Below are 27,034 nucleotides of genomic sequence, written 5' to 3' on the forward strand. Positions count from 1 at the left end.
TTGTGTGTCTGTCTGTCTCTCTGTGTTATGTGAGTGCTTTTTTCCAGGTTATGTTCTCTTCCAGGAATAGAAGAGTGTCTTCAATAATGGAACAATTGCAGTTCGTCCTTTTTTTATCTCTAAGATCTGTCATTACTCGTTCTCTGCCCTCTGTCTCTCCCTCTCTATATCTCTTCTGGTCTTTTTCTCTCTCACACACTTACACAGAAGATGAGTTTGCCCTCTCCCAAAATATAGTCTGCCCCCATTGCCCAGTTCAAAGCTTGTGCATCCCTAAAGCAAGCAGTCATCCCAGTCAGTTACTAAAGCTGCTAGAATGGAATCAGTCCAGCTCTATCATTAAACCCACCACTGCCACGTGTCAATTGCTCCCAAAAAACATTCTCAAAAGATGCCCCAGTTATAAGACCCTTTTAAACTGTAGGCCAAATCCTCCATCCCCCAAAATGTGTTTCTTTTAAGCCTTTAACGTTAACACGGCATGGGGACTGGATTGCATAAAATGTTAAACCCGCTGTAGCCTCCCCTACACACCCTGAGACCCAGCCCTATCCATGCCCGACAGGGAACCTCGATGTCACTCATGCCTTTCAAGGGCTGCGATTTGACAATGGGAACACCCACTACTTATTAAATCCTTGTTGCTGAATGCTGATTGGCGGAGGCGAACGGTGTATCCCGCCCCCCGCAGTGGATTGTTTAGAGTGGCCTGACGGCCAGGGACACAGATGGCAGCGCGAACAAGAGGAGTATCTAACGGGACATGCTGCCAGATTAATCTATTACATTTCTGACTGCTGGTGAGGGTATTTACTATGCTTTTATAACTCATAAGAGTCGGAATATTTCTTGCCACTGTTTATATTTGCCCCTAATTGAATGTTTGTTTTTTATATATATGTGTGGATTTGCGTTAATCCAAATGGTCGAACCACTGACTGGACATAGCGGCCGGCCACCACTAGTGGACACTCAATAGATTATAATGATGAAACACAAGGGCTTTACGAGTTCTGTGTCCAAGGCCCGATTCTTTAAATAAAATTATAGCCTATTTTTGCACACTCCATTTGGCCACTGCCATGCTTGGAACCGGTTGATTATTGTTTACTGGAACGAACAAAAATGCATTTGATGTAGAAAGTGTTAGAACTAAGTTGGGTTATAATATTGTTGCTATCGATGCAGGCTGGGAAATAGAATCGTTAAACAGATGTAGGTCAACCAACCCATCAGTAACGGGAAGAGACACTGAGGAACTTTGATTGATCGCGCTTGCCATCAGTGTTGTGTCTGCGTGTGTAGAATAGGCTGTGTTGTGTTTGTGCACTGCCTGCAGCACGCGCACAGACGGCTGGTTTTGTTGCTCACGCACTCTACTCAAAGCAAGATGGATTAGCTACAATTGTTCTATTAATATGTGCAATGGGCTACATTATTCTGTGAATGTAGGGCAGTGACATGTCAATTATTATAAGGGTCACAGGCTATAATTAATATAGCCTGTATATTTATTAATATAACTGTCTATCAGGGCGAATAGGCATGTTGTAGAGATCATGCATGATCTAGCAATGTCAGAGTTGGAGTTTTAGTGTAATTTGTAGGGCAGTGTGTAACCTGGCGTAATTGATCTTGCAATATTGATGACCCCACCACGAGCTCTTGCGCCAAAAGGCTGTACTTGACTCATAAATGGATAATGTTGCCCTGCTCAGGAATTTCAGCATCCATAGTAAAAGCTGTGTGTGGGCGGGTCTTTAGGGAGACAGGAACTACATCCTGGTGGCAGCAGTCAGGATCCCTCTAGTGAAATACAAAGCCCCTCTGCTCTCTGGAGATGGCGAATGTCCTGCTAATCGTCGGAGAGGCTATAGTGGTTTTGTGTGCATGACAGAGAAAAGGACTTTAACTCTGTCATTAAAGTTATCATTTTGTCAGAGTAGCCTATATGCCTGGCGGAGCAATTCCTGTGTGTTTGTGTTAGGGCATTACTCTTTCTTTGACTACGTGCAGTTTCTCTCTCTCTCCCCATCTCTCTTTCTCTCTCTCCCCATCTCTCTCTCTCTCTCTCCCCATCTCTCTCTCTCTCTCCCCATCTCTCTCTCTCTCCCCATCTCTCTCTCTCTCCCCATCTCTCTCTCTCTCCCCATCTCTCTCTCTCTCCCCATCTCTCTCTCTCCCCATCTCTCTCTCTCTCCCCATCTCTCTCTCCCCATATCTCTCTCTCTCTCTCCCCATCTCTCTCTCTCTCCCCATCTCTCTCTCTCCCCATCTCTCTCTCTCTCCCCATCTCTCTCTCTCTCTCCCCATCTCTCTCTCTCTCCCCATCTCTCTCTCTCTCTCCCCATCTCTCTCTCTCTCTCTCCCCATCTCTCTCTCTCTCCCCAACTCGCTAGTGTTTAACATCTTTTGCTCTCTCTCCCCACCTCTCTCAAATGTTCTTACTCATATATATCAGTGGAGGCTCCTCAGAGGAGGACGGGGAGGACCATCCTCAGTGAATTTCATGAAAATAGTGTAACATTAAAAAAGCTATTTTTAGATAAAACTATACTAAATATATTCACATGTCACCAAATAATTGATTAAAACACACTATTTTGCAAAGAAGGTCTACAGTAGCCTCAACCGCGCCACAGTGTAGCCGGAGGATAGCTAGCTTCCATCTTCCTCTGTGTATATTGACTAAAATACAAAACCTATGAGGCTCATAGTTCTCACCCCCTTACATAGACTTACACAGTAATTATGACAATTTCTGGAGGACGTCCGGTTATCGAGATTTCCCGCCCAAAACCACTCACTTTTCCCGGGATATAAAACTGTGTGGAAACGGTCAATTATAATAAATGATTCATGTAAATAGTGACGTGACATGGAACTGTTAAATTATATGCAAGTCCAAATCTGTATTCTCTGCGGCCTTCACTCTGTTCTCTGCATGATCAGTCATCAACGCTCCTGGTTGGGACAGACAGACCATCTCAGTATGGAGTGCAGTTCACAATGCATGTAGACATATCATCTCATCATGGTAACTTTTTTCCTTGTGACAGATAGGCCTACATTTGCTGCAGTATAGTCTATGCTACAGTAATATAAAGACTGAATGTGCATCTAATTAACCCATCTCCATCTGGCTTTCGGGGGCCACCTTGTTTTTTAAAATGATTGCAGCTGCAGAGTTTTGAAACAGCCTATGGTTGCTTTAAATCAGAGCATTCACGCGCAGTCTTCCTCTCTCTCTCATCAATTCCATTCAAATTGCATCCAAAAAGATAATCCTGTTCAAGATTAATATACAGACGTGCTCATATTTGTTGGTACCCTTACAGCTCATTAAAAGAGTGCTTCATTCCTCCTGAAAAGGGGTGCAATTAAAAGCTATTTTATCATGTATACTTGCATGCCTTTGGTATGTCATAGAAAGAAGCTGTGAAAAGAGATCAATAATTGCTTATTCTACAAAGATATTCTAAAATGGCCTGGACACATTTGTTGGTACCCCTTAGAAAAGATAATAAATAATTGGATTATAGTGATATTTCAAACTAATTAGTATCACACACGTCTCCAATCTTGTAATCAGTCATTCAGCCTATTTAAATGGAGAAAAGTAGTCACTGTGCTGTTTGGTATCATTGTGTGCACCACACTGAACATGGACCAGAGAAAGCAAAGCAGAGATTTGTCTGAGGAGATGAGAAAGAAAATAATAGACAAGCATGGTAAAGATAAAGGCTACAAGACCATCTTCAAGCAGCTTGATGTTCCTGTGACAACAGTTGCAAATATTATTAGGAAGTTTAAGGTCCATGGAACTGTAGCCAACCTCCCTGGGCGCGGCCGCAAGAGGAACATCGACCCCAGATTGAACAGAAGGATCATGCGAATGGCAGAAAAAGAATCAAGGATAACTGCCAAAGAGATACAAGCTGAACTCCAAGCTGAAGGTACGTCAGTTTCTAATCGCACCATCCGTCACTTTTTGAGCGACAGTGGGCTCCATGGAAGAAGACTCCACTTTTGAAAGAAAAACAAAGACAGACTGGAATTAGCTAAAATGCATATTGACAAGCCACAATCTTTCTGGGAGAATGTCCTTTGGACAGGTGAGTCAAAACGAGCTTTTTGGCAAGTCACATCAGCTCTATGTTCACAGATGAAAAAATGAAGCTTTCAAAGAGAAGAACACCATACCTACAGTGAAACATGGAGGAGGCTGGGTTCTGTTTTGGGGTTGCTTTGCTGCGCCTGGCACAGGGTGCCTTGAATCTGTACAGGGCACAATGAAATCTCAAGACTATCAAGACATTCTGGAGCAAAACGTACTGCCCAGTGTCAGAAAGCTCAGTCGCAGGTCATAGGTCCTCCAACAGGATAATGACCCCAAACACACAGCTCAAAGCACCCAAGAATGGATAAGAACAAAACATAGGACTATTCTGAAGTGTCTTCTATGAGCCTGATCTGAATCCTATCTAACATTTATGGAAAGAGCTGAATCTTGCAGTCTGGAGAAGGCACCCATCAAACCTGAAACAGTTGAAGCAGTTTGCTCAGGAAGACTGGGCCAAACTACCTGTTAACAGGTGCAGAAGTCTCATTGAGAGCTACAGAAAACGTTTGTTTGCAGTGATTGCCTCTAAAGGTTGTGCAACAAAATATTAGGTTAAGGGTCCCATCATTTTTGTCCATGCCAGTTTCATTTGTTTTATTATTTACAATATTATGTTGAATAAAAAAATCTAAAGCAAAGTCTGATTTCTATTAAATATGGAGTAAACAATTGTGGATGCCAATTGCTTTAGAATAAGGCTATTACATAACAAGATGTGGAAAAAGTCAAGGGGTCTGAATACTTTTCGAATGCACTGTATAGATGTCCTAGCCTACCTCATTCAGGTGATGAATTCAATGCAGAATTAGCCTTATATGTAACTAATACATTATGGGTTATGCATAGTAAGCTTCTAACTAGTTTCTTGCGCAATATGCATGCCCCTGTGGTCCGCTGGCCTCTCTCCTTTAAAAAAAATGCCCCTTAGCTCTTGGAGTCCAATGCTGGAAAAGCTAGCCTAGAATAGCTTGCTGGACATAAAATTTAAAAAAATGCTGCATTTTTTATACCAATAGACGATTCGAAGAGGGACGCAAGCTCTTGTTTTCTGAACGTTAAATACAGCAGCCAATAGAACTCAGGGGTAGTTTGAAAGAAGAGCGAACCTGGGAGGTTAGCAGTTATTTATTCAGTCCCATAACCATTCAATCTTCCTAAAGAGAAGTGAAAGCCATCTGCATGTAATTCTAGTCCTACATTATTGAGCATGTCATTAGAATGATGGAGATGAGGACAACGGAACTCATTTAATTACCTGTTGAAAGTGAGGAAGGAATGAAGCAACAATGGAGAGAGAAAGAGGAGGTAGGCTAATAACATTAAGGGAAATGCGTCAGCCTACTAATTATACAAATAGGCCCTATTATATTTCAAAATGAAAATCAAATCCTCCAGCCTATGCTTGTAACTTTGTAGGCTGCATGTGCTGCACCAGAATCACATGTTCTTTTCTGCTTAACATGGTTTGAATGATGTGCGTAATGTAATACAGTTGAATACAATACAGTAAAGAAATACAGTTCACACTCAAAAAGATTAGCCTACTAGAGCTAGTTTAAATTATTTACCCAAGAGAGCATATAGCTAGTTACATCTATGGGCTTTTATGTTTTTCTGTCCTGCGTAATGTGCAGTAGCCTATATATTGGAGAACGGCACAATCATTTGGGCTTTTTTGGGCTTGTGCTCATAAAATGTCTTTAATGTTGAGCTCATAAAATGTATTTAATGTATGGCTCAGGAAGCATGTGGCTTGAATTTTCGATCAAAGCTCTAATCAAATCCAGACACGCTATTTATATGCTTTATCAGAGTTGTGTACAAATTTTATTTGAGACTCAACTTGATAGAAAATAAAATAACTTGAGACTTGACTTGGAGCCTCAAGACTCGGGACTCAACTTTGTCTTGAGACTGATGACTTCAAATGATCTAACATGTTTTGTCACTCATTTTGTGGCACAAGTTCTAGTGGATTAGGCCTACTCTACACGCAGCCAGAGACAGTAGTCGCAGCAGCATCACCCTTGCAAAAGTAAAAACCTGCAACAGATTGGCTAGGGAAACGCACACTTTTTAACTCTGATTGGACCAGCAAACTGTCAATGAACGCAGGTCGGGTAAACTAGCCAACAGATTGCTGATTTGCTGTACAGTTATAGGATCGGGTGCAGCGAAAACTCAAATTGTAGGGAGAGAGGATTGACATAATAAATAAATATTTTGGGGGTGATCAATAATATTAACGATTTACTTAGCAAGCTCACCAGCAATTGGGCAACAATTACTAGCATAGGCATACTGGTATTTGGATATGTAACCATTCATTTAAATGAATAATTTACTTATGAAGCTTGCATTTAGAATATGTACTTAAAATTTATTATTACTGTGTTCGAAGACCAAACTCCCGCCAGTGGAGAACTTTTTTCTCTTGTTGAAATGTTTTCTGTTGCTTTCACACGTTTAAATGCATAGGCCCTATGTGGTAAATCTAGATTCCATCTTATACTACAATAAATGCTAGCGTTTCATCATTCCATCCCCTTAAGGTTTATTGCAACACGTAGACATTTCTGTTTCACGTTTGAAAATCCAACGATACATTTTCCTTTAGCCAACCATTTGTTACCCTGCTCTGAGTGGGCACGATGTTTATAGTGCACATGAATGTTCTCAAGACTCATGAAGGGTAAGTTCTGTTTATTTAACTGTTTATTTAATTCAATTTATGGTTTTCTTTGTTCATATTTTCCGGGTTATGTCGGAGTTTCGTGTGTCTGTGTCCTATGTCTCTGTCCTATGTGTGTAATAGGAGCGAGCGCATGCCTCAGTGCGCATAGGAATAGGCTACATGGCCTGCGCTCAACGCTTTGGAGTCAGAACGTTGAATAAGACAAAATCGTCGTTCCATGTATGCATGGTGTTGAAATATCATTAATAATTATTAAGTCTGATTAAGAGTTATGTACTAATGTAACAATGGATGTGGAAATGGCCTTTTACATTGTAGAACCGGTTGCTAATGCGTTAGTTCTATTAACTATGTTGACTTAAACATTAGATAAATGGTAACAATGGTGTAGTCTGTCTGTAACGGTTAGAGGTTATGATCTGAAGGTTTGGCTTACACACAGACAGCTGATGTGTTATGCACTGGATTCCACAAGCAAGGGGAAAAGGTGAGCAAGGAGGAGAGCGCATAGATGCGAGAAGGAATTACGAGCAAAGTGATCATGCTGTTTGAATGTGGCAGCTATGAAAGTGTTTTGCGTGTGATCATGGGGAGTATTCATTCTGCCGATTCTGTTGAAAAACGTTTCTTAAACGGAAGCAAACGGAACGAAATAGGGATAAACATACCTGAATTTGTCCAATAGAAACTCTTGTTTGCAGCGATTTGACTAATGACTACACCCTAGATCAGCTAGATGCAGGCAAGAGTGTATAAGGCGGTATTGAATGTGTCACTGTCACCTTGATTACAAAACATTTACTTGACCTGTCCACCTACATTGTAAACTTTCATTAATAGGCTAGGTTGTAGCAAACTCATGATGGGTATAGAGAAATTAGATTATCATGTAGTAGCCTAAACCGATCGCTGTTACATTGAACTGGGTGAATGAAAGTCATCCAATATGCTGTAATAGAAATAAGGCCATGTTCATGAAGAAATGTATCGTCCTCCCTCATCTTAAACGGCACCGGCCATCACTGGTGTATATAATACTAATTGTATTATTGTTTCATTCACACCTGCACTGTTGGAGCTCGGAGATTAAGAATTTCACTGTACACTGCAACTACATTTGCAAACCTGAATGTGACTAACTATAAGAAATCGTAATCTAAACTCTCTCTCTCTCTATTTTTCCATGTGTCTCTCTCTTTCTACCCTCTCTTCCTTTCTGAGTGGAGTGCCCTCTTTTCAGGGTGTGTTATAGGAGGTCTGGGGAGGAGGGGGGGGGGAGCGGAGGGGGAGGCATGCATGGGAGCACTCTGCTGTTGCCGTGTGAACGGAGCTCTATTGTCCTAGGAACCTTTCAGAGTGGCTTCCCTGAGGCCCCTGCACACCCCCTCCCTCACTAACTCACTCTCCACACACACACACACACACACACACACACACACACACACACACACACACACACACACACACACACACACACACACACACACACACACACACACACACACACACACACACACACACACACACACACACACACACACACAACTCTTCCTCACACACACACCATATACACACATGATTTACACACACATACCATGTACACACATTATTTACCTCCTCACACACATACCATATACACACATGATTTACCCCCTCACACACACACACACACATGTTCCCTTCCTCTCTGCCCCTTCCTTTCATTTGCCTCCCCACCCCAACCTCTTAATTATCTCCCCATTGTCACACCAGACAAGAACCAATCAAACTCATGGCATATGTTAACTATACTCAGAACTTCCAAGCAGAGCAGACCAACACATTTCACAGACTAGCGTTTTTCTATAATAATGTAGGCCTGGTTCGATACGCAAACCATGGCGCTATCTCTTTAACAGCAGGCCTAATTAGCTGTTTTCAGTGAGTTTTGTGGCAGCAGACGAGGATGGAGTAATTTCTCCTTTGTTGTCCCTTATTGGTTTATGGCTGTAAGCAGGGCTTGGCAGGGGGTATTGGACCGAGGCCAGCTGAGGACTCTGCCGTAGCCTTGTGGGGAGGTTGCTACTTGGTGGACAGAAATGACTAGTTTCTCTGTCAACACCATCAAAGGGGCTAGCCTCGCAGTTAAGATTGTTGGGCCAGTAACCGAAAGGACGCTGGTTCAAATCCCTGAGCCAGCAAGTTGGAAAGATATGCCGTTCTGCACTTGATCAAGGCAGTTAACCCCAAACAACAATTGCTCCCAGGCACCGATGACCTGGACATGGATTAAGGCAGCCAACCTGATTCAGAGGGGTTGGGTTAAATGCGCACGACACATTTCGGTGAAATGCATTCAGTTGTGCAACTGACTAGATAGATATCCCCTTTCCCTTCACAAAACCCTCTATTCATCAATGACACACATAGCCTAGCATACTAGATCTGAAATGAAGAGCATGACTAAGGGGTCAGCTTTGCTGTTGGGTGTGTGGCCCCCAGCAGTTCCTCAAGCTGTATTGTTCTTCTGCTGCTCCTCTGGGAGGACAGGGAGTAGAGATGTTACACTGTGAGGAACAGGAAGCTGATGCCGGGCGGAGGCCGCAAAAACAGGAAGCAGGAAGAGGCCCAGATAAGATGGCCGCTCCGATGCTTTCTGAGATCCCTTTTTCATCTGCTGTAGAAGCTGCCCTTAGACTCAGATCTAGGATCAGCCTCCTCAGATCCTGATTTGAACGATTCTAGGGAAGATGTTAACCTCACCTTAGATTAGTGTCAAGGAAAGGGCAACTTAATCCTTAGTATCTAGTGAATGTGTCCAATTGCATTGGAGAGTGTGTGTTGGTGTGAACTATCAAGGGAATGGGTCTCAGCGTGCACGCCACGGGAGAGTGAGTGTGTTGGTCTGAACTATCAAGGGAATGGGTCTCAGCGTGCACGCCACGGGAGAGTGAGTGTGTTGGTGTGAACTACCAAGGGAATGGGTCTCAGCGTGCACGCCACGGGAGAGTGTGTGTTGGTCTGTACTATCAAGGGAATGGGTCTCAGCGTGCACGCCACGGGAGAGTGAGTGTGTTGGTCTGAACTATCAAGGGAATGGGTCTCAGCGTGCACGCCACGGGAGAGTGAGTGTGTTGGTGTGAACTACCAAGGGAATGGGTCTCAGCGTGCACGCCACGGGAGAGTGTGTGTTGGTCTGTACTATCAAGGGAATGGGTCTCAGCGTGCACGCCACGGGAGAGTGAGTGTGTTGGTCTGAACTATCAAGGGAATGGGTCTCAGCGTGCACGCCACGTGTGGCGTGCAGTGGTAAGGCTGGAAAGCATTAGCTGGACTGTAGGCAGTGGTAAGGCTGGAAAGCATTAGCTGGACTGTAGGCAGTGGTAAGGCTGGAAAGCATTAGCTGGACTGTAGCTTATTTTCCTAATACCTTCATCTGTCTGCCGTTGGCCTGCTACTGTTTACTACTACAGTCTGGACGGGTCACAGTTGTATGCCCAGTCTCTTTAACCCTGTTTCGAAGAATAGGATTGTGTGTTTGTTAGTGTGTGGTAATACGTCTGACCAAGTGACTAGCTGTGTGTGTGTGTGTTTGTGTTTATACTACTTACCATACCTATACTTGCAATAGTTATAACTTAAAACAAAAATTGCCTGTAAGTACGTCCTTTATGTAAGTACAGTGTGTCATATATCATATGTTTTGTGTGTCCTGTGCTTCTCTCTAGGTGTGACAGTGTGAGGCGTCACCATGCCTCTGGTGAAGAGGAACATCGACCCGCGCCACCTGTGCCGGGGGGCGTTGCCAGAGGGCGTAGGCAGTGAACTGGAGTGTGTGATGAACAACACCCTCTCCTCCATCATCCGCCAGCTCAGCAGCCTGAGTAACACCCACACAGAACACACACACACACACACACACACACACACACACACACACACACACACACACACACACACACACACACACACACACACACACACACACACACACACACACACACACACACACACACACACACACACACACACACAGAACACACACACACACACACACACACAGAACACACACACACACACACACACACACACACACACACACACACACACACTCTCTCTCTCAGAGCACTAATCACACACTACAAACAACTTCATACGCTTTATACCAGTGTGTCAACAGTAACATATGTCATTATCATTGCTCTCTTCCACACGTATGAATAACATGCTTATGCTCCTCATGTTGTTTTGCTCCTCCCTATATGAGACATGTTACAATTCCCAAGTGAGTTAACCCTATTGGCGCAATGGGTAGGGTGTTTGCCTTTCACCCCGGCGACCCAGGTTCGCTTCCCTGCCCCGCCGTTCACTACAGTATTGTACTATTACACACTTGCATTAAAATACTCTCTCATCACTATCTCCTAGTTATCTTGCTGCAGTGCACACTGCACAGTCCTGTTTGACGTTGATAAGAAGATGATGTAGTGTTTAATCCTGGAGCAGTGATTGATTTGTTAGGATCAGACCTACAGGTCGCTAGGTCAAGACTCTGTCATCATAGACCCACAGGAGGATGTAATCCTGTTTAGATATTTCAGCGAGAATACGTTCAGAACATGTGTGTGTGTTTGGGTGTACTGCGGTATATTAAACAGAGTGACTATGACGTAAGGGGGAGGAGCCTGAATACCCTGGCTGCTTCCATGACACAACCCATATCATGTCCTGTGGAATATATTGACATATTCTTTCCTCCCTTATACCCAGTATCCAACCACCACTGCTCCCCCTCTCGCTTTCTCTCGACCCTCCCTTTCTTGCTTTCTACGTATTCCTCATACTCTGTTTTCTTCCCGCCCCAACTCTGTCCCTCTCTCTCTTTCTGTCTCTCTCTCTCTCTCTCTCTCTCTGTCTCTCTTTCTGTCTCACTCTTTCTGTCCCTCTCTCTCTCTGTCTCTCTCTCTCTTTCTGTCTCGCTCTCTCTGTCCCTCTCTCTCTCTCTCTCTCTCTCTCTCTCTCTCTTTCTGTCTTTCTCTCTCTCTCTTTCTGTCTCGCTCTCTCTGTCCCTCTCTCTCTTTCTGTCTCTCTCTCTCTGTCCCTCTCTCTCTCTCTCTCTCTCTCTCTCTCTCTCTCTCTCTTTCTGTCCCCCTCTCTCTTTCTGTCTCGCTCTCTCTGTCCCTCTCTCTCCCTCTCTCTCTCTCTCTCTCTCTTTCTCTCTGTCCCCCTCTCTCTCTCTCTCTTTCTGTCTCGCTCTCTCTTTCTTTCTCTTTCTCTCTCTCTCTCTCTCTCTCTCTCTCTCTCTCTCTCTCTCTCTCTCTCTCTCTCTCTCTGTCTCTCTCTCTCGTTCTCTCTGTCATTGTGAGAGTTCTTGTGGTGGGAGTGGGCCTTTCAGCAGCTGCTGTGTGGGATAAATATAAATGACTAGGTACAAAGGCCTGGAAGGCCTGGGCTAGGGACAGGAGGTGTGTGGGTGTGTATCCGTGTGCGTGTGTGTGTGTGTGTGTGTGTGTGTGTGTGTGTGTGTGTGTGTGTGTGTGTGTGTGTGTGTATATCCGTGTGTGTGTGTGTTTCCGTGTGTGTGTGTATCCGTGTGTGTATCCGTGTGTGCATCTGTGTGTGCATCTGTGTGTGTGTGTGTGTGTGTGTGAGTGTATGTGTGGAGGTAGACTGAATGTCAGAACCATGAAGGGAGGTCAGAGTTGATTGAACTCAGCATGCTAGATCTCTCTTCCTTCCTTCCTCTAGATAGAGGTCATCCTGTCAGTATGGTGACAGAAATAGTCTAGATGTTTCTCCAGAGGTCATCCTGTCAGTATGGTGACAGAAATAGTCTAGATGTTTCTCCAGAGGTCATCCTGTCAGTATAGTGACAGAAATAGTCTAGATGTTTCTCCAGAGGTCATCCTGTCAGTATGGTGACAGAAATAGTCTAGATGTTTCTCCAGAGGTCATCCTGTCAGTATGGTGACAGAAATAGTCTATATTGTGCGTGTGCACGTGCCGTGTGTGTGCATTCATGCGTTCATGCGTGCGTTTGCGTATGACACACAAAAGTTCAGCATTGTTAAAACGTATTGACGCTGACCTAAACAGACTTGCTCTAGCAAAGATTGATTGCTATGGATTTTTCCTCTAGGACCTTGCATGACAGTGATGCCCTGGTCTATTTGTCAGTTAAATTTGTTACCAGAAGAATGGCAGAAAGAGAATTGATAGTACCAATCTTCAAGTCCATCTCAGTTGGTTTCCCCTACCTGTCTGACGCACCCTTTGCCTTGATGACAGCTTTGCACACTCTTAGCATTCTCTCAACCAGCTTTATGAGGTTTGTCACCTGGAATGCAGCAGGTGTGCCTTCTTAAAGTTATTTTGTGGCACACTGTACCAGTCAAACATCTGGACACACCTACTCATTCCAGGGTTTTTCTTTATTTTTATATTTTCTACATTGGGATCATAGCTTTCACCTGGATTCAACTTGTCAGTCTGTCACTCAGTGTATATACTGTCATTATAAAGAGAACAGTTGTCTATAATTTCCTCAATGTGCAGTGCATGCATAGTATGCATAATGTAGTGCACCAGGATGTCATGCTAACCACATGATCCATCTGTCTACCCTTGTACTGCAGGTAAACATGCGGAGGACATCTTCGGAGAGCTGTTCAACGAGGCCAACACGTTCTACCTGAGAGCCAATTCCCTGCAGGACCGCATCGACCGCCTGGCCGTCAAGGTCACCCAGCTGGACTCCACCGTGGAGGAAGGTGAGACAGGGGTTAGAGGTCACAGGAAATAGGAAGTGACATCGTTACTCGTTGACATAGCGATGGTGTAAAAGTGATGAAACTGAGGATATATAAATACTTCTCTCACACCCTGTCTATCCCCCTCTCCCTAACCCTCTCTCTCACACCCTGTCTATCCCCCTCTCCCTAACCCTCTCTCTCACACCCTGTCTATCCCTCTCTCTCACACCCTGTCTATCCCCCTCTCCCTAACCCTCTCTCTCACACCCTGTCTATCCCTCTCTCTCACACCCTGTCTATCCCTCTCTCTCACACCCTGTCTATCCCCCTCTCCCTAACCCTCTCTCTCACACCCTGTCTATCCCCCTCTCCCTAACCCTCTCTCTCACACCCTGTCTATCCCTCTCTCTCACACCCTGTCTATCCCTCTCTCTCACACCCTATCTATCCCCCTCTCCCTAACCCTCTCTCTCACACCCTGTCTATCCCCCTCTCCCTAACCCTCTCTCTCACACCCTGTCTATCCCTCTCTCTCACACCCTGTCTATCCCCCTCTCCCTAACCCTCTCTCTCACACCCTGTCTATCCCCCTCTCCCTAACCCTCTCTCTCACACCCTGTCTATCCCTCTCTCTCACACCCTGTCTATCCCTCTCTCTCACACCCTGTCTATCCCCCTCTCCCTAACCCTCTCTCTCACACCCTGTCTATCCCCCTCTCCCTAACCCTCTCTCTCACACCCTGTCTATCCCTCTCTCTCACACCCTGTCTATCCCTCTCTCTCACACCCTGTCTATCCCCCTCTCCCTAACCCTCTCTCTCACACCCTGTCTATCCCCCTCTCCCTAACCCTCTCTCTCACACCTTGTCTATCCCTCTCTCTCACACCCTGTCTATCCCCCTCTCCCTAACCCTCTCTCTCACACCCTGTCTATCCCTCTCTCTCACACCCTGTCTATCCCCCTCTCCCTAACCCTCTCTCTCACACCCTGTCTATCCCCCTCTCCCTAACCCTCTCTCTCACACCCTGTCTATCCCCCTCTCCCTAACCCTCTCTCTCACACCCTGTCTATCCCCCTCTCCCTAACCCTCTCTCTCACACCCTGTCTATCCCCCTCTCCCTAACCCTCTCTCTCACACCCTGTCTATACCCCTCTCCCTAACCCTCTCTCTCACACCCTGTCTATCCCCCTCTCCCTAACCCTCTCTCTCACACCCTGTCTATCCCCCTCTCCCTAACCCTCTCTCTCACACCCTGTCTATCCCTCTCTCTCACACCCTGTCTATCCCTCTCTCTCACACCCTGTCTATCCCCCTCTCCCTAACCCTCTCTCTCACACCCTGTCTATCCCCCTCTCCCTAACCCTCTCTCTCACACCCTGTCTATCTCCCTCTCCCTAACCCTCTCTCTCACACCCTGTCTATCCCTCTCTCTCACACCCTGTCTATCCCCCTCTCCCTAACCCTCTCTCTCACACCCTGTCTATCTCCCTCTCCCTAACCCTCTCTCTCACACCCTGTTTATCCCTCTCTCTCACACCCTGTCTATCCCCCTCTCCCTAACCCTCTCTCTCACACCCTGTCTATCCCTCTCTCTCACACCCTGTCTATCCCTCTCCCTCACACCCTGTCTATCCCCCTCTCCCTAACCCTCTCTCTCACACCCTGTTTATCCCCCTCTCCCTAACCCTCTCTCTCACACCCTGTCTATCCCCCTCTCCCTAACCCTCTCTCTCACACCCTGTCTATCCCTCTCTCTCACACCCTGTCTATCCCTCTCTCTCACACCCTGTCTATCCCCCTCTCCCTAACCCTCTCTCTCACACCCTGTTTATCCCTCTCTCTCACACCCTGTCTATCTCCCTCTCCCTAACCCTCTCTCTCACACCCTGTCTATCCCCCTCTCCCTAACCCTCTCTCTCACACCCTGTTTATCCCTCTCTCTCACACCCTGTCTATCCCCCTCTCCCTAACCCTCTCTCTCACACCCTGTCTATCCCCCTCTCCCTAACCCTCTCTCTCACACCCTGTCTATCCCCCTCCCCCTAACCCTCTCTCTCACACCCTGTCTATCCCCCTCTCCCTAACCCTCTCTCTCACACCCTGTCTATCCCCCTCTCCCTAACCCTCTCTCTCACACCCTGTCTATCCCCCTCTCCCTAACCCTCTCTCTCACACCCTGTCTATCCCCCTCTCCCTAACCCGTCTCTCTCACACCTTGTCTATCCCTCTCTCTCACACCCTGTCTATCCCTCTCTCTCACACCCTGTCTATCCCCCTCTCCCTAACCCTCTCTCTCACACCCTGTCTATCCCCCTCTCCCTAACCCTCTCTCTCACACCCTGTCTATCCCCCTCTCCCTAACCCTCTCTCTCACACCCTGTCTATCCCCCTCTCCCTAACCCTCTCTCTCACACCTTGTCTATCCCTCTCTCTCACACCCTGTCTATCCCTCTCTCTCACACCCTGTCTATCCCCCTCTCCCTAACCCTCTCTCTCACACCCTGTCTATCCCCCTCTCCCTAACCCTCTCTCTCACACCCTGTCTATCCCCCTCTCCCTAACCCTCTCTCTCACACCCTGTCTATCCCCCTCCCCCTAACCCTCTCTCTCACACCCTGTCTATCCCCCTCTCCCTAACCCTCTCTCTCACACCCTGTCTATCCCCCTCTCCCTAACCCTCTCTCTCACACCCTGTCTATCCCCCTCCCCCTAACCCTCTCTCTCACACCCTGTCTATCCCCCTCCCCCTAACCCTCTCCTTCTCTTTCTGCGTCCTCTCTCTCTCACGCTCTCTCTCTCACACTCTCTCTCTCATGCTCTCTCTCTCACGCTCTCTCTCTCGCTCTTTGTTTGTCCTCTCTTTCTCTGTCCTCAGTCTCTCTGCAGGACATCAACATGAAGAAGGCGTTTAAGAGCAGTACCGCCCAGGACCAGCAGGTGGTATCCACGAGGAGCGTTCCCATCCCTGTCAAGGAGATGTACAACCTGAGTAACAAACCTCCACCTCTCAACATCCTCTCCAAATATAGGTGTGTTCTCTCCCCCTCCCTTTCTATGATCTGTCTAACCTCTCTACTACCCAGGGCAGTGTAAACCCAGTCAAATACCTCACCAGACCTGTCTAACCTCTCTACTACCCAGGGCAGTCTTAACCCAGAGTCAAATACCTCACCTGATCTTGTTTTGTAGTCTCATAGTGGAATGTTGTGGACTTCATTTCCCACAAACCCTGACCCGCGTTTGCCCTTTGACCCTGTAGGGATGACCACAAGGAGGGGCTGAAGTTCTACACTGACCCCTCCTACTTCTTCGACCTGTGGAGAGAGAAGATGCTGCGGGACACAGAGGACAAGAGGAAGGAGAAGAGGAAGAACAAAGTAAGCAAAATAATATCTCCCTTCTTCTCTTTCTTGTCCTCCTCCGTCTCCACTAATACGTGTCTCCTCGCAGGAGCAGAAGCGTTGTGTGGACGGGACGTTGCAGAGGGAGGTGAAGAAGGTGCGTAAGGCTCGGAACCGTCGTCAGGAGTGGAATATGTTGGCCCTGGATAAGGAGCTGAGGCCTGACCACCACCACACACACTCACTCCACCGGGGGACCACCTGCGAGGGATCACTGTCTCCTGAGATGAGGCCAGTCCAAATACACACACAGTTACATACATATTGTATGATGAGGTCAATGAAAAGTTGACATAAAACAAAGATTTATTTATAAGATAACATATCAAATGTAAAAAAGTATGGAATAATTACTTTTCTGTATAATACATTTCTGTATCGATGATTATTACTCGCATGGAAGTAATGTGTTTCCCCCAGTGGAAATAAGGGGTTTCCCCCAGTACAATGATAATTTAGTCTCTGTCAGCTGTTCAAGGAGACGTGTCAGTCCTCTTACTCCCCCTGCTGGCCATTCTGTAAAATGTTGTCTCCATCTCCCTCCCTTTCTCTCTCTTAGGGGTCTTGGGCCTGACCACCACCAACGCCACTACTCTCACTCAACCAATCATGCTGGTCACGCCCACACGTACTCCGGCCCGCCTCCCAGTCTCCTGGCTGCTCAGCTGGCTGCTCAGGGAAACGCCACTCTGGACCATGCCTACAGGGGATACAACCTGGGTCGCCCCCACAATGCTCCGCCCCCTCTCCCTCCCATTGAGAACATGAATGGATCCATATCTCTACGACCTGTGGACTACAGGTCAGAGTGCACATGAATAAACACGCTGGCAGACAGATTGATGCATAAATGCACTCAAATAAACATGAACATTCATTGACATGTGCACAGGGACACCAAACAAACCCACGTAGGTCCTTTTGTTGGGGCTCTGCTCCGACGCCAGGGTTTGTTGTGTTTAATGTGCTGTTGGTTTGGGTTAGATCTGATGATGAACAACAAGCTTTATTCTCTCTGCAGTTGAGCAGTTGGCTCTGTAATGTACTGTCATCCCATACAAGCCAAGTACTGCACTGGTACACACCCAAACACGGTCCTCTGCTTTGGTCTTGACATGACTCATCTGTGACCTGTCTAACTCTGGGAATAATTCCATCCTGTTGTTCCTTCTTATTGAACTTGTCAGAGGATGTTGGTATGGTAGGATTATCATGGTTATATGTGAGATGTTTGTATGGTAGGATTATCATGGTTATATGTGAGATGTTTGTATGGTAGGATTATCATGGTTATATGTGAGATGTTGGTATGGTAGGATTATCATGGTTATATGTGAGATGTTGGTATGGTAGGATTATCATGGTTATATGTGAGATGTTGGTATGGTAGGATTATCATGGTTATATGTGAGATGTTGGTATGGTAGGATTATCATGGTTATATGTGAGATGTTGGTATGGTAGGATTATCATGGTTATATGTGAGATGTTGGTATGGTAGGATTATCATGGTTATATGTGAGATGTTGGTATGGTAGGATTATCATGGTTATATGTGAGATGTTGGTATGGTAGGATTATCATGGTTATATGTGAGATGTTGGTATGGTAGGATTATCATGGTTATATGTGAGATGTTGGTATGGTAGGATTATCATGGTTATATGTGAGATGTTGGTATGGTAGGATTATCATGATTATATGTGAGATGTTGGTATGGTAGGATTATCATGGTTATATGTGAGATGTTGGTATGGTAGGATTATCATGGTTATATGTGAGATGTTGGTATGGTAGGATTATCATGGTTATATGTGAGATGTTGGTATGGTAGGATTATCATGATTATATGTGAGATGTTGGTATGGTAGGATTATCATGGTTATATGTGAGATGTTGGTATGGTAGGATTATCATGGTTATATGTGAGATGTTGGTATGGTAGGATTATCATGATTATATGTGAGATGTTGGTATGGTAGGCTTATCATGGTTATATGTGAGATGTTTTTGTGGAGAGGCCGATTAACATATCATACTTTTTATTTCTGAAATGGTTATGATGATTAATATAATGTCTCATGTTCACCCTCCATCTGTCCCTTTCTCTCTCAGTATGGAGGGATATGGAAACGGCTCCCCTCCTCCTGCTCCTCTCATGCCATCTGCACAATCTGCCTTTGCCACGCCCCCCGGAGGCCCACTTCCTCTTCCAGGTCTAATGGGATCAGCTGGTGTCTATGCCCTGCCCCCACCGCCAATTGCTGGGTTGCTGGTGGCTCCAACTCCCCCAATGCCTCCGCCCCCTCCTCCAGGCTCCTCCTACTCTACCACTCCCAAGATATCCTCCGTGCCGCACAATGCCCAGCCTGTTAATGATGCTCGTAGTGATCTGCTGGCTGCCATACGCATGGGTAAGACTGCCTATCTGTATCTAACCCACCTGTCTCTGTGGCAGAGCTGTGGTGTGTGTGTGTGTGTGTGTGTGTGTGTGTGTGTGTGTGTGTGTGTGTGTGTGTGTGTGTGTGTGTGTGTGTGTGTGTGTGTGTGTGTGTGTGTGTGTGTGTGTGTGTGTGTGTGTGTGTGTGTGTGTGTGGTGTGGAGTTAGTTTTGCATTATCTGGTGCCCCGGGGGGGGTGGAGATTTCTCTTTAGGACCAATGGAATGATCTAAAATGAGCAAGTTGCGCCAACCTTGGGCCACGGGCCATGCAAACCGAACCTTCCTTTTCTGTCTGTCTGTTTGACTGACTGGCTGGCTGGCTGACTGCCTAACACGTCTCTCTCTCCCTGGCTGTAGGTATCTAGTTGAAGTGTATCTAACTGTCTCTCTCCCTGGCTGTAGGTATCTAGTTGAAGTGTGTCTGTCTCTCTCCCTGGCTGTAGGTATCTAGTTGAAGTGTGTCTGTCTCTCTCCCTGGCTGTAGGTATCTAGTTGAAGTGTATCTAACTGTCTCTCTCCGTGGCTGTAGGTATCTAGTTGAAGTGTATCTGTCTCTCTCCCTGGCTGTAGGTATCTAGTTGAAGTGTATCTAACTGTCTCTCTCCCTGGCTGTAGGTATCTAGTTGAAATGTGTCTGTCTCTCTCCCTGGCTGTAGGTATCTAGTTGAAGTGTATCTAACTGTCTCTCTCCCTGGCTGTAGGTATCTAGTTGAAGTGTATCTAACTGTCTCTCTCCCTGGCTGTAGGTATCTAGTTGAAATGTGTCTGTCTCTCTCCCTGGCTGTAGGTATCTAGTTGAAGTGTATCTAACTGTCTCTCTCCCTGGCTGTAGGTATCTAGTTGAAATGTGTCTGTCTCTCTCCCTGGCTGTAGGTATCTAGTTGAAGTGTATCTAACTGTCTCTCTCCCTGGCTGTAGGTATCTAGTTGAAGTGTATCTAACTGTCTCTCTCCCTGGCTGTAGGTATCTAGTTGAAGTGTATCTAACTGTCTCTCTCCCTGGCTGTAGGTATCTAGTTGAAGTGTATCTAACTGTCTCTCTCCCTGGCTGTAGGTATCTAGTTGAAGTGTATCTAACTGTCTCTCTCCCTGGCTGTAGGTATCTAGTTGAAGTGTATCTAACTGTCTCTCTCCCTGGCTGTAGGTATCTAGTTGAAGTGTGTCTGTCTCTCTCCCTGGCTGTAGGTATCTAGTTGAAGTGTATCTAACTGTCTCTCTCCCTGGCTGTAGGTATCTAGTTGAAGTGTATCTAACTGTCTCTCTCCCTGGCTGTAGGTATCTAGTTGAAGTGTGTCTGTCTCTCTCCCTGGCTGTAGGTATCTAGTTGAAGTGTATCTAACTGTCTCTCTCCCTGGCTGTAGGTATCTAGTTGAAGTATATCTAACTGTCTCTCTCCCTGGCTGTAGGTATCTAGTTGAAGTGTATCTAACTGTCTCTCTCCCTGGCTGTAGGTATCTAGTTGAAGTGTATCTAACTGTCTCTCTCCCTGGCTGTAGGTATCTAGTTGAAGTGTATCTAACTGTCTCTCTCCCTGGCTGTAGGTATCTAGTTGAAGTGTATCTAACTGTCTCTCTCCCTGGCTGTAGGTATCTAGTTGAAGTGTATCTAACTGTCTCTCTCCCTGGCTCTAGGTATCTAGTTGAAGTATATCTAACTGTCTCTCTCCCTGGCTGTAGGTATCTAGTTGAAGTGTATCTAACTGTCTCTCTCCCTGGCTGTAGGTATCTAGTTGAAGTGTATCTAACTGTCTCTCTCCCTGGCTGTAGGTATCTAGTTGAAGTGTATCTAACTGTCTCTCTCCCTGGCTGTAGGTATCTAGTTGAAGTGTATCTAACTGTCTCTCTCCCTGGCTGTAGGTATCTAGTTGAAGTGTGTCTGTCTCTCTCCCTGGCTGTAGGTATCTAGTTGAAGTGTATCTAACTGTCTCTCTCCCTGGCTGTAGGTATCTAGTTGAAGTGTATCTAACTGTCTCTCTCCCTGGCTGTAGGTATCTAGTTGAAGTGTATCTAACTGTCTCTCTCCCTGGCTGTAGGTATCTAGTTGAAGTGTATCTAACTGTCTCTCTCCCTGGCTGTAGGTATCTAGTTGAAGTGTATCTAACTGTCTCTCTCCCTGGCTGTAGGTATCTAGTTGAAGTGTATCTAACTGTCTCTCTCCCTGGCTGTAGGTATCTAGTTGAAGTATATCTAACTGTCTCTCTCCCTGGCTGTAGGTATCTAGTTGAAGTGTATCTAACTGTCTCTCTCCCTGGCTGTAGGTATCTAGTTGAAGTGTATCTAACTGTCTCTCTCCCTGGCTGTAGGTATCTAGTTGAAGTGTATCTAACTGTCTCTCTCCCTGGCTGTAGGTATCTAGTTGAAGTGTATCTAACTGTCTCTCTCCCTGGCTGTAGGTATCTAGTTGAAGTGTATCTAACTGTCTCTCTCCCTGGCTGTAGGTATCTAGTTGAAGTGTATCTAACTGTCTCTCTCCATGGCTGTAGGTATCTAGTTGAAGTGTATCTAACTGTCTCTCTCCCTGGCTGTAGGTATCTAGTTGAAGTGTATCTAACTGTCTCTCTCCCTGGCTGTAGGTATCTAGTTGAAGTGTATCTAACTGTCTCTCTCCCTGGCTGTAGGTATCTAGTTGAAGTGTGTCTGTCTCTCTCCCTGGCTGTAGGCATCTAGTTGAAGTGTATCTAACTGTCTCTCTCCCTGGCTGTAGGTATCTAGTTGAAGTGTATCTAACTGTCTCTCTCCCTGGCTGTAGGTATCTAGTTGAAGTGTATCTAACTGTCTCTCTCCCTGGCTGTAGGTATCTAGTTGAAGTGTGTCTAACTGTCTCTCTCCCTGGCTGTAGGTATCTAGTTGAAGTATATCTAACTGTCTCTCTCCCTGGCTGTAGGTATCTAGTTGAAGTGTATCTAACTGTCTCTCTCCCTGGCTGTAGGTATCTAGTTGAAATGTGTCTGTCTCTCTCCCTGGCTGTAGGTATCTAGTTGAAGTGTATCTAACTGTCTCTCTCCCTGGCTGTAGGTATCTAGTTGAAATGTGTCTGTCTCTCTCCCTGGCTGTAGGTATCTAGTTGAAGTGTATCTAACTGTCTCTCTCCCTGGCTGTAGGTATCTAGTTGAAGTGTATCTAACTGTCTCTCTCCCTGGCTGTAGGTATCTAGTTGAAGTGTATCTAACTGTCTCTCTCCCTGGCTGTAGGTATCTAGTTGAAGTGTATCTAACTGTCTCTCTCCCTGGCTGTAGGTATCTAGTTGAAGTGTATCTAACTGTCTCTCTCCCTGGCTGTAGGTATCTAGTTGAAGTATATCTAACTGTCTCTCTCCCTGGCTGTAGGTATCTAGTTGAAGTGTATCTAACTGTCTCTCTCCCTGGCTGTAGGTATCTAGTTGAAGTATATCTAACTGTCTCTCTCCCTGGCTGTAGGTATCTAGTTGAAGTGTATCGAACTGTCTCTCTCCCTGGCTGTAGGTATCTAGTTGAAGTGTATCTGTCTCTCTCCCTGGCTGTAGGTATCTAGTTGAAGTGTATCTAACTGTCTCTCTCCGTGGCTGTAGGTATCTAGTTGAAGTGTATCTGTCTCTCTCCCTGGCTGTAGGTATCTAGTTGAAGTGTATCTAACTGTCTCTCTCCCTGGCTGTAGGTATCTAGTTGAAATGTGTCTGTCTCTCTCCCTGGCTGTAGGTATCTAGTTGAAGTGTATCTAACTGTCTCTCTCCCTGGCTGTAGGTATCTAGTTGAAGTGTATCTAACTGTCTCTCTCCCTGGCTGTAGGTATCTAGTTGAAGTGTATCTAACTGTCTCTCTCCCTGGCTGTAGGTATCTAGTTGAAGTGTATCTAACTGTCTCTCTCCCTGGCTGTAGGTATCTAGTTGAAGTGTATCTAACTGTCTCTCTCCCTGGCTGTAGGTATCTAGTTGAAGTGTATCTAACTGTCTCTCTCCCTGGCTGTAGGTATCTAGTTGAAGTGTGTCTGTCTCTCTCCCTGGCTGTAGGTATCTAGTTGAAGTGTATCTAACTGTCTCTCTCCCTGGCTGTAGGTATCTAGTTGAAGTGTATCTAACTGTCTCTCTCCCTGGCTGTAGGTATCTAGTTGAAGTGTGTCTGTCTCTCTCCCTGGCTGTAGGTATCTAGTTGAAGTGTATCTAACTGTCTCTCTCCCTGGCTGTAGGTATCTAGTTGAAGTATATCTAACTGTCTCTCTCCCTGGCTGTAGGTATCTAGTTGAAGTGTATCTAACTGTCTCTCTCCCTGGCTGTAGGTATCTAGTTGAAGTGTATCTAACTGTCTCTCTCCCTGGCTGTAGGTATCTAGTTGAAGTGTATCTAACTGTCTCTCTCCCTGGCTGTAGGTATCTAGTTGAAGTGTATCTAACTGTCTCTCTCCCTGGCTGTAGGTATCTAGTTGAAGTGTATCTAACTGTCTCTCTCCCTGGCTCTAGGTATCTAGTTGAAGTATATCTAACTGTCTCTCTCCCTGGCTGTAGGTATCTAGTTGAAGTGTATCTAACTGTCTCTCTCCCTGGCTGTAGGTATCTAGTTGAAGTGTATCTAACTGTCTCTCTCCCTGGCTGTAGGTATCTAGTTGAAGTGTATCTAACTGTCTCTCTCCCTGGCTGTAGGTATCTAGTTGAAGTGTATCTAACTGTCTCTCTCCCTGGCTGTAGGTATCTAGTTGAAGTGTGTCTGTCTCTCTCCCTGGCTGTAGGTATCTAGTTGAAGTGTATCTAACTGTCTCTCTCCCTGGCTGTAGGTATCTAGTTGAAGTGTATCTAACTGTCTCTCTCCCTGGCTGTAGGTATCTAGTTGAAGTGTATCTAACTGTCTCTCTCCCTGGCTGTAGGTATCTAGTTGAAGTGTATCTAACTGTCTCTCTCCCTGGCTGTAGGTATCTAGTTGAAGTGTATCTAACTGTCTCTCTCCCTGGCTGTAGGTATCTAGTTGAAGTGTATCTAACTGTCTCTCTCCCTGGCTGTATGTATCTAGTTGAAGTATATCTAACTGTCTCTCTCCCTGGCTGTAGGTATCTAGTTGAAGTGTATCTAACTGTCTCTCTCCCTGGCTGTAGGTATCTAGTTGAAGTGTATCTAACTGTCTCTCTCCCTGGCTGTAGGTATCTAGTTGAAGTGTATCTAACTGTCTCTCTCCCTGGCTGTAGGTATCTAGTTGAAGTGTATCTAACTGTCTCTCTCCCTGGCTGTAGGTATCTAGTTGAAGTGTATCTAACTGTCTCTCTCCATGGCTGTAGGTATCTAGTTGAAGTGTATCTAACTGTCTCTCTCCCTGGCTGTAGGTATCTAGTTGAAGTGTATCTAACTGTCTCTCTCCCTGGCTGTAGGTATCTAGTTGAAGTGTATCTAACTGTCTCTCTCCCTGGCTGTAGGTATCTAGTTGAAGTGTGTCTGTCTCTCTCCCTGGCTGTAGGCATCTAGTTGAAGTGTATCTAACTGTCTCTCTCCCTGGCTGTAGGTATCTAGTTGAAGTGTATCTAACTGTCTCTCTCCCTGGCTGTAGGTATCTAGTTGAAGTGTATCTAACTGTCTCTCTCCCTGGCTGTAGGTATCTAGTTGAAGTGTGTCTAACTGTCTCTCTCCCTGGCTGTAGGTATCTAGTTGAAGTATATCTAACTGTCTCTCTCCCTGGCTGTAGGTATCTAGTTGAAGTGTATCTAACTGTCTCTCTCCCTGGCTGTAGGTATCTAGTTGAAATGTGTCTGTCTCTCTCCCTGGCTGTAGGTATCTAGTTGAAGTGTATCTAACTGTCTCTCTCCCTGGCTGTAGGTATCTAGTTGAAATGTGTCTGTCTCTCTCCCTGGCTGTAGGTATCTAGTTGAAGTGTATCTAACTGTCTCTCTCCCTGGCTGTAGGTATCTAGTTGAAGTGTATCTAACTGTCTCTCTCCCTGGCTGTAGGTATCTAGTTGAAGTGTATCTAACTGTCTCTCTCCCTGGCTGTAGGTATCTAGTTGAAGTGTATCTAACTGTCTCTCTCCCTGGCTGTAGGTATCTAGTTGAAGTGTATCTAACTGTCTCTCTCCCTGGCTGTAGGTATCTAGTTGAAGTATATCTAACTGTCTCTCTCCCTGGCTGTAGGTATCTAGTTGAAGTGTATCTAACTGTCTCTCTCCCTGGCTGTAGGTATCTAGTTGAAGTATATCTAACTGTCTCTCTCCCTGGCTGTAGGTATCTAGTTGAAGTGTATCGAACTGTCTCTCTCCCTGGCTGTAGGTATCTAGTTGAAGTGTGTCTGTCTCTCTCCCTGGCTGTAGGTATCTAGTTGAAGTGTATCTAACTGTCTCTCTCCCTGGCTGTAGGTATCTAGTTGAAGTGTGTCTGTCTCTCTCCCTGGCTGTAGGTATCTAGTTGAAGTGTATCTAACTGTCTCTCTCCCTGGCTGTAGGTATCTAGTTGAAGTGTATCTAACTGTCTCTCTCCCTGGCTGTAGGTATCTAGTTGAAGTGTATCTAACTGTCTCTCTCCCTGGCTGTAGGTATCTAGTTGAAGTATATCTAACTGTCTCTCTCCCTGGCTGTAGGTATCTAGTTGAAATGTGTCTGTCTCTCTCCCTGGCTGTAGGTATCTAGTTGAAGTGTATCTGTCTCTCTCCCTGGCTGTAGGTATCTAGTTGAAGTGTATCTAACTGTCTCTCTCCCTGGCTGTAGGTATCTAGTTGAAATGTGTCTGTCTCTCTCCCTGGCTGTAGGTATCTAGTTGAAGTGTATCTAACTGTCTCTCTCCCTGGCTGTAGGTATGTAGTTGAAGTGTATCTAACTGTCTCTCTCCCTGGCTGTAGGTATCTAGTTGAAGTATATCTAACTGTCTCTCTCCCTGGCTGTAGGTATCTAGTTGAAGTGTATCTAACTGTCTCTCTCCCTGGCTGTAGGTATCTAGTTGAAGTGTATCTAACTGTCTCTCTCCCTGGCTGTAGGTATCTAGTTGAAGTGTATCTAACTGTCTCTCTCCCTGGCTGTAGGTATCTAGTTGAAGTGTATCTAACTGTCTCTCTCCCTGGCTGTAGGTATCTAGTTGAAGTGTATCTAACTGTCTCTCTCCCTGGCTGTAGGTATCTAGTTGAAGTATATCTAACTGTCTCTCTCCCTGGCTGTAGGTATCTAGTTGAAGTGTATCTAACTGTCTCTCTCCCTGGCTGTAGGTATCTAGTTGAAGTGTATCTAACTGTCTCTCTCCCTGGCTGTAGGTATCTAGTTGAAGTGTATCTAACTGTCTCTCTCCCTGGCTGTAGGTATCTAGTTGAAGTGTATCTAACTGTCTCTCTCCCTGGCTGTAGGTATCTAGTTGAAGTGTATCTAACTGTCTCTCTCCCTGGCTGTAGGTATCTAGTTGAAGTGTATCTAACTGTCTCTCTCCCTGGCTGTAGGTATCTAGTTGAAGTGTATCTAACTGTCTCTCTCCCTGGCTGTAGGTATCTAGTTGAAGTGTATCTAACTGTCTCTCTCCCTGGCTGTAGGTATCTAGTTAAAGTATATCTAACTGTCTCTCTCCCTGGCTGTAGGTATCTAGTTGAAGTGTATCTAACTGTCTCTCTCCCTGGCTGTAGGTATCTAGTTGAAGTGTATCTAACTGTCTCTCTCCCTGGCTGTAGGTATCTAGTTGAAGTGTGTCTGTCTCTCTCCCTGGCTGTAGGTATCTAGTTG

The 27,034-nt window shown here is 45.7% G+C and overlaps 1 protein-coding gene across 1 annotated transcript in view; it reads left to right on the forward strand.

Moving 5' to 3' along the window:
• Positions 1 to 37: 37 nt before the first annotated feature.
• The window catches only part of LOC129859104 (actin-binding protein WASF3-like), a 54,352-nt gene continuing 27,355 nt past the window's right edge, over positions 38 to 27,034 (forward strand). Inside the window, exons 1-8 of the mRNA XM_055928480.1 lie at positions 38 to 800; positions 10,526 to 10,681; positions 13,433 to 13,567; positions 16,427 to 16,580; positions 16,811 to 16,928; positions 17,002 to 17,183; positions 17,512 to 17,754; positions 19,068 to 19,366. Of these exons, the coding sequence (XP_055784455.1) occupies positions 10,549 to 10,681; positions 13,433 to 13,567; positions 16,427 to 16,580; positions 16,811 to 16,928; positions 17,002 to 17,183; positions 17,512 to 17,754; positions 19,068 to 19,366 (1,264 nt within the window). The 5' untranslated portion in view covers positions 38 to 800; positions 10,526 to 10,548. The remainder of the gene's footprint in view (positions 801 to 10,525; positions 10,682 to 13,432; positions 13,568 to 16,426; positions 16,581 to 16,810; positions 16,929 to 17,001; positions 17,184 to 17,511; positions 17,755 to 19,067; positions 19,367 to 27,034) is intronic.

This window comes from Salvelinus fontinalis, chromosome 7 (genome assembly GCF_029448725.1).
Source record: "Salvelinus fontinalis isolate EN_2023a chromosome 7, ASM2944872v1, whole genome shotgun sequence".
In the NCBI taxonomy this organism is placed as follows: Eukaryota; Metazoa; Chordata; class Actinopteri; order Salmoniformes; family Salmonidae; genus Salvelinus; species Salvelinus fontinalis.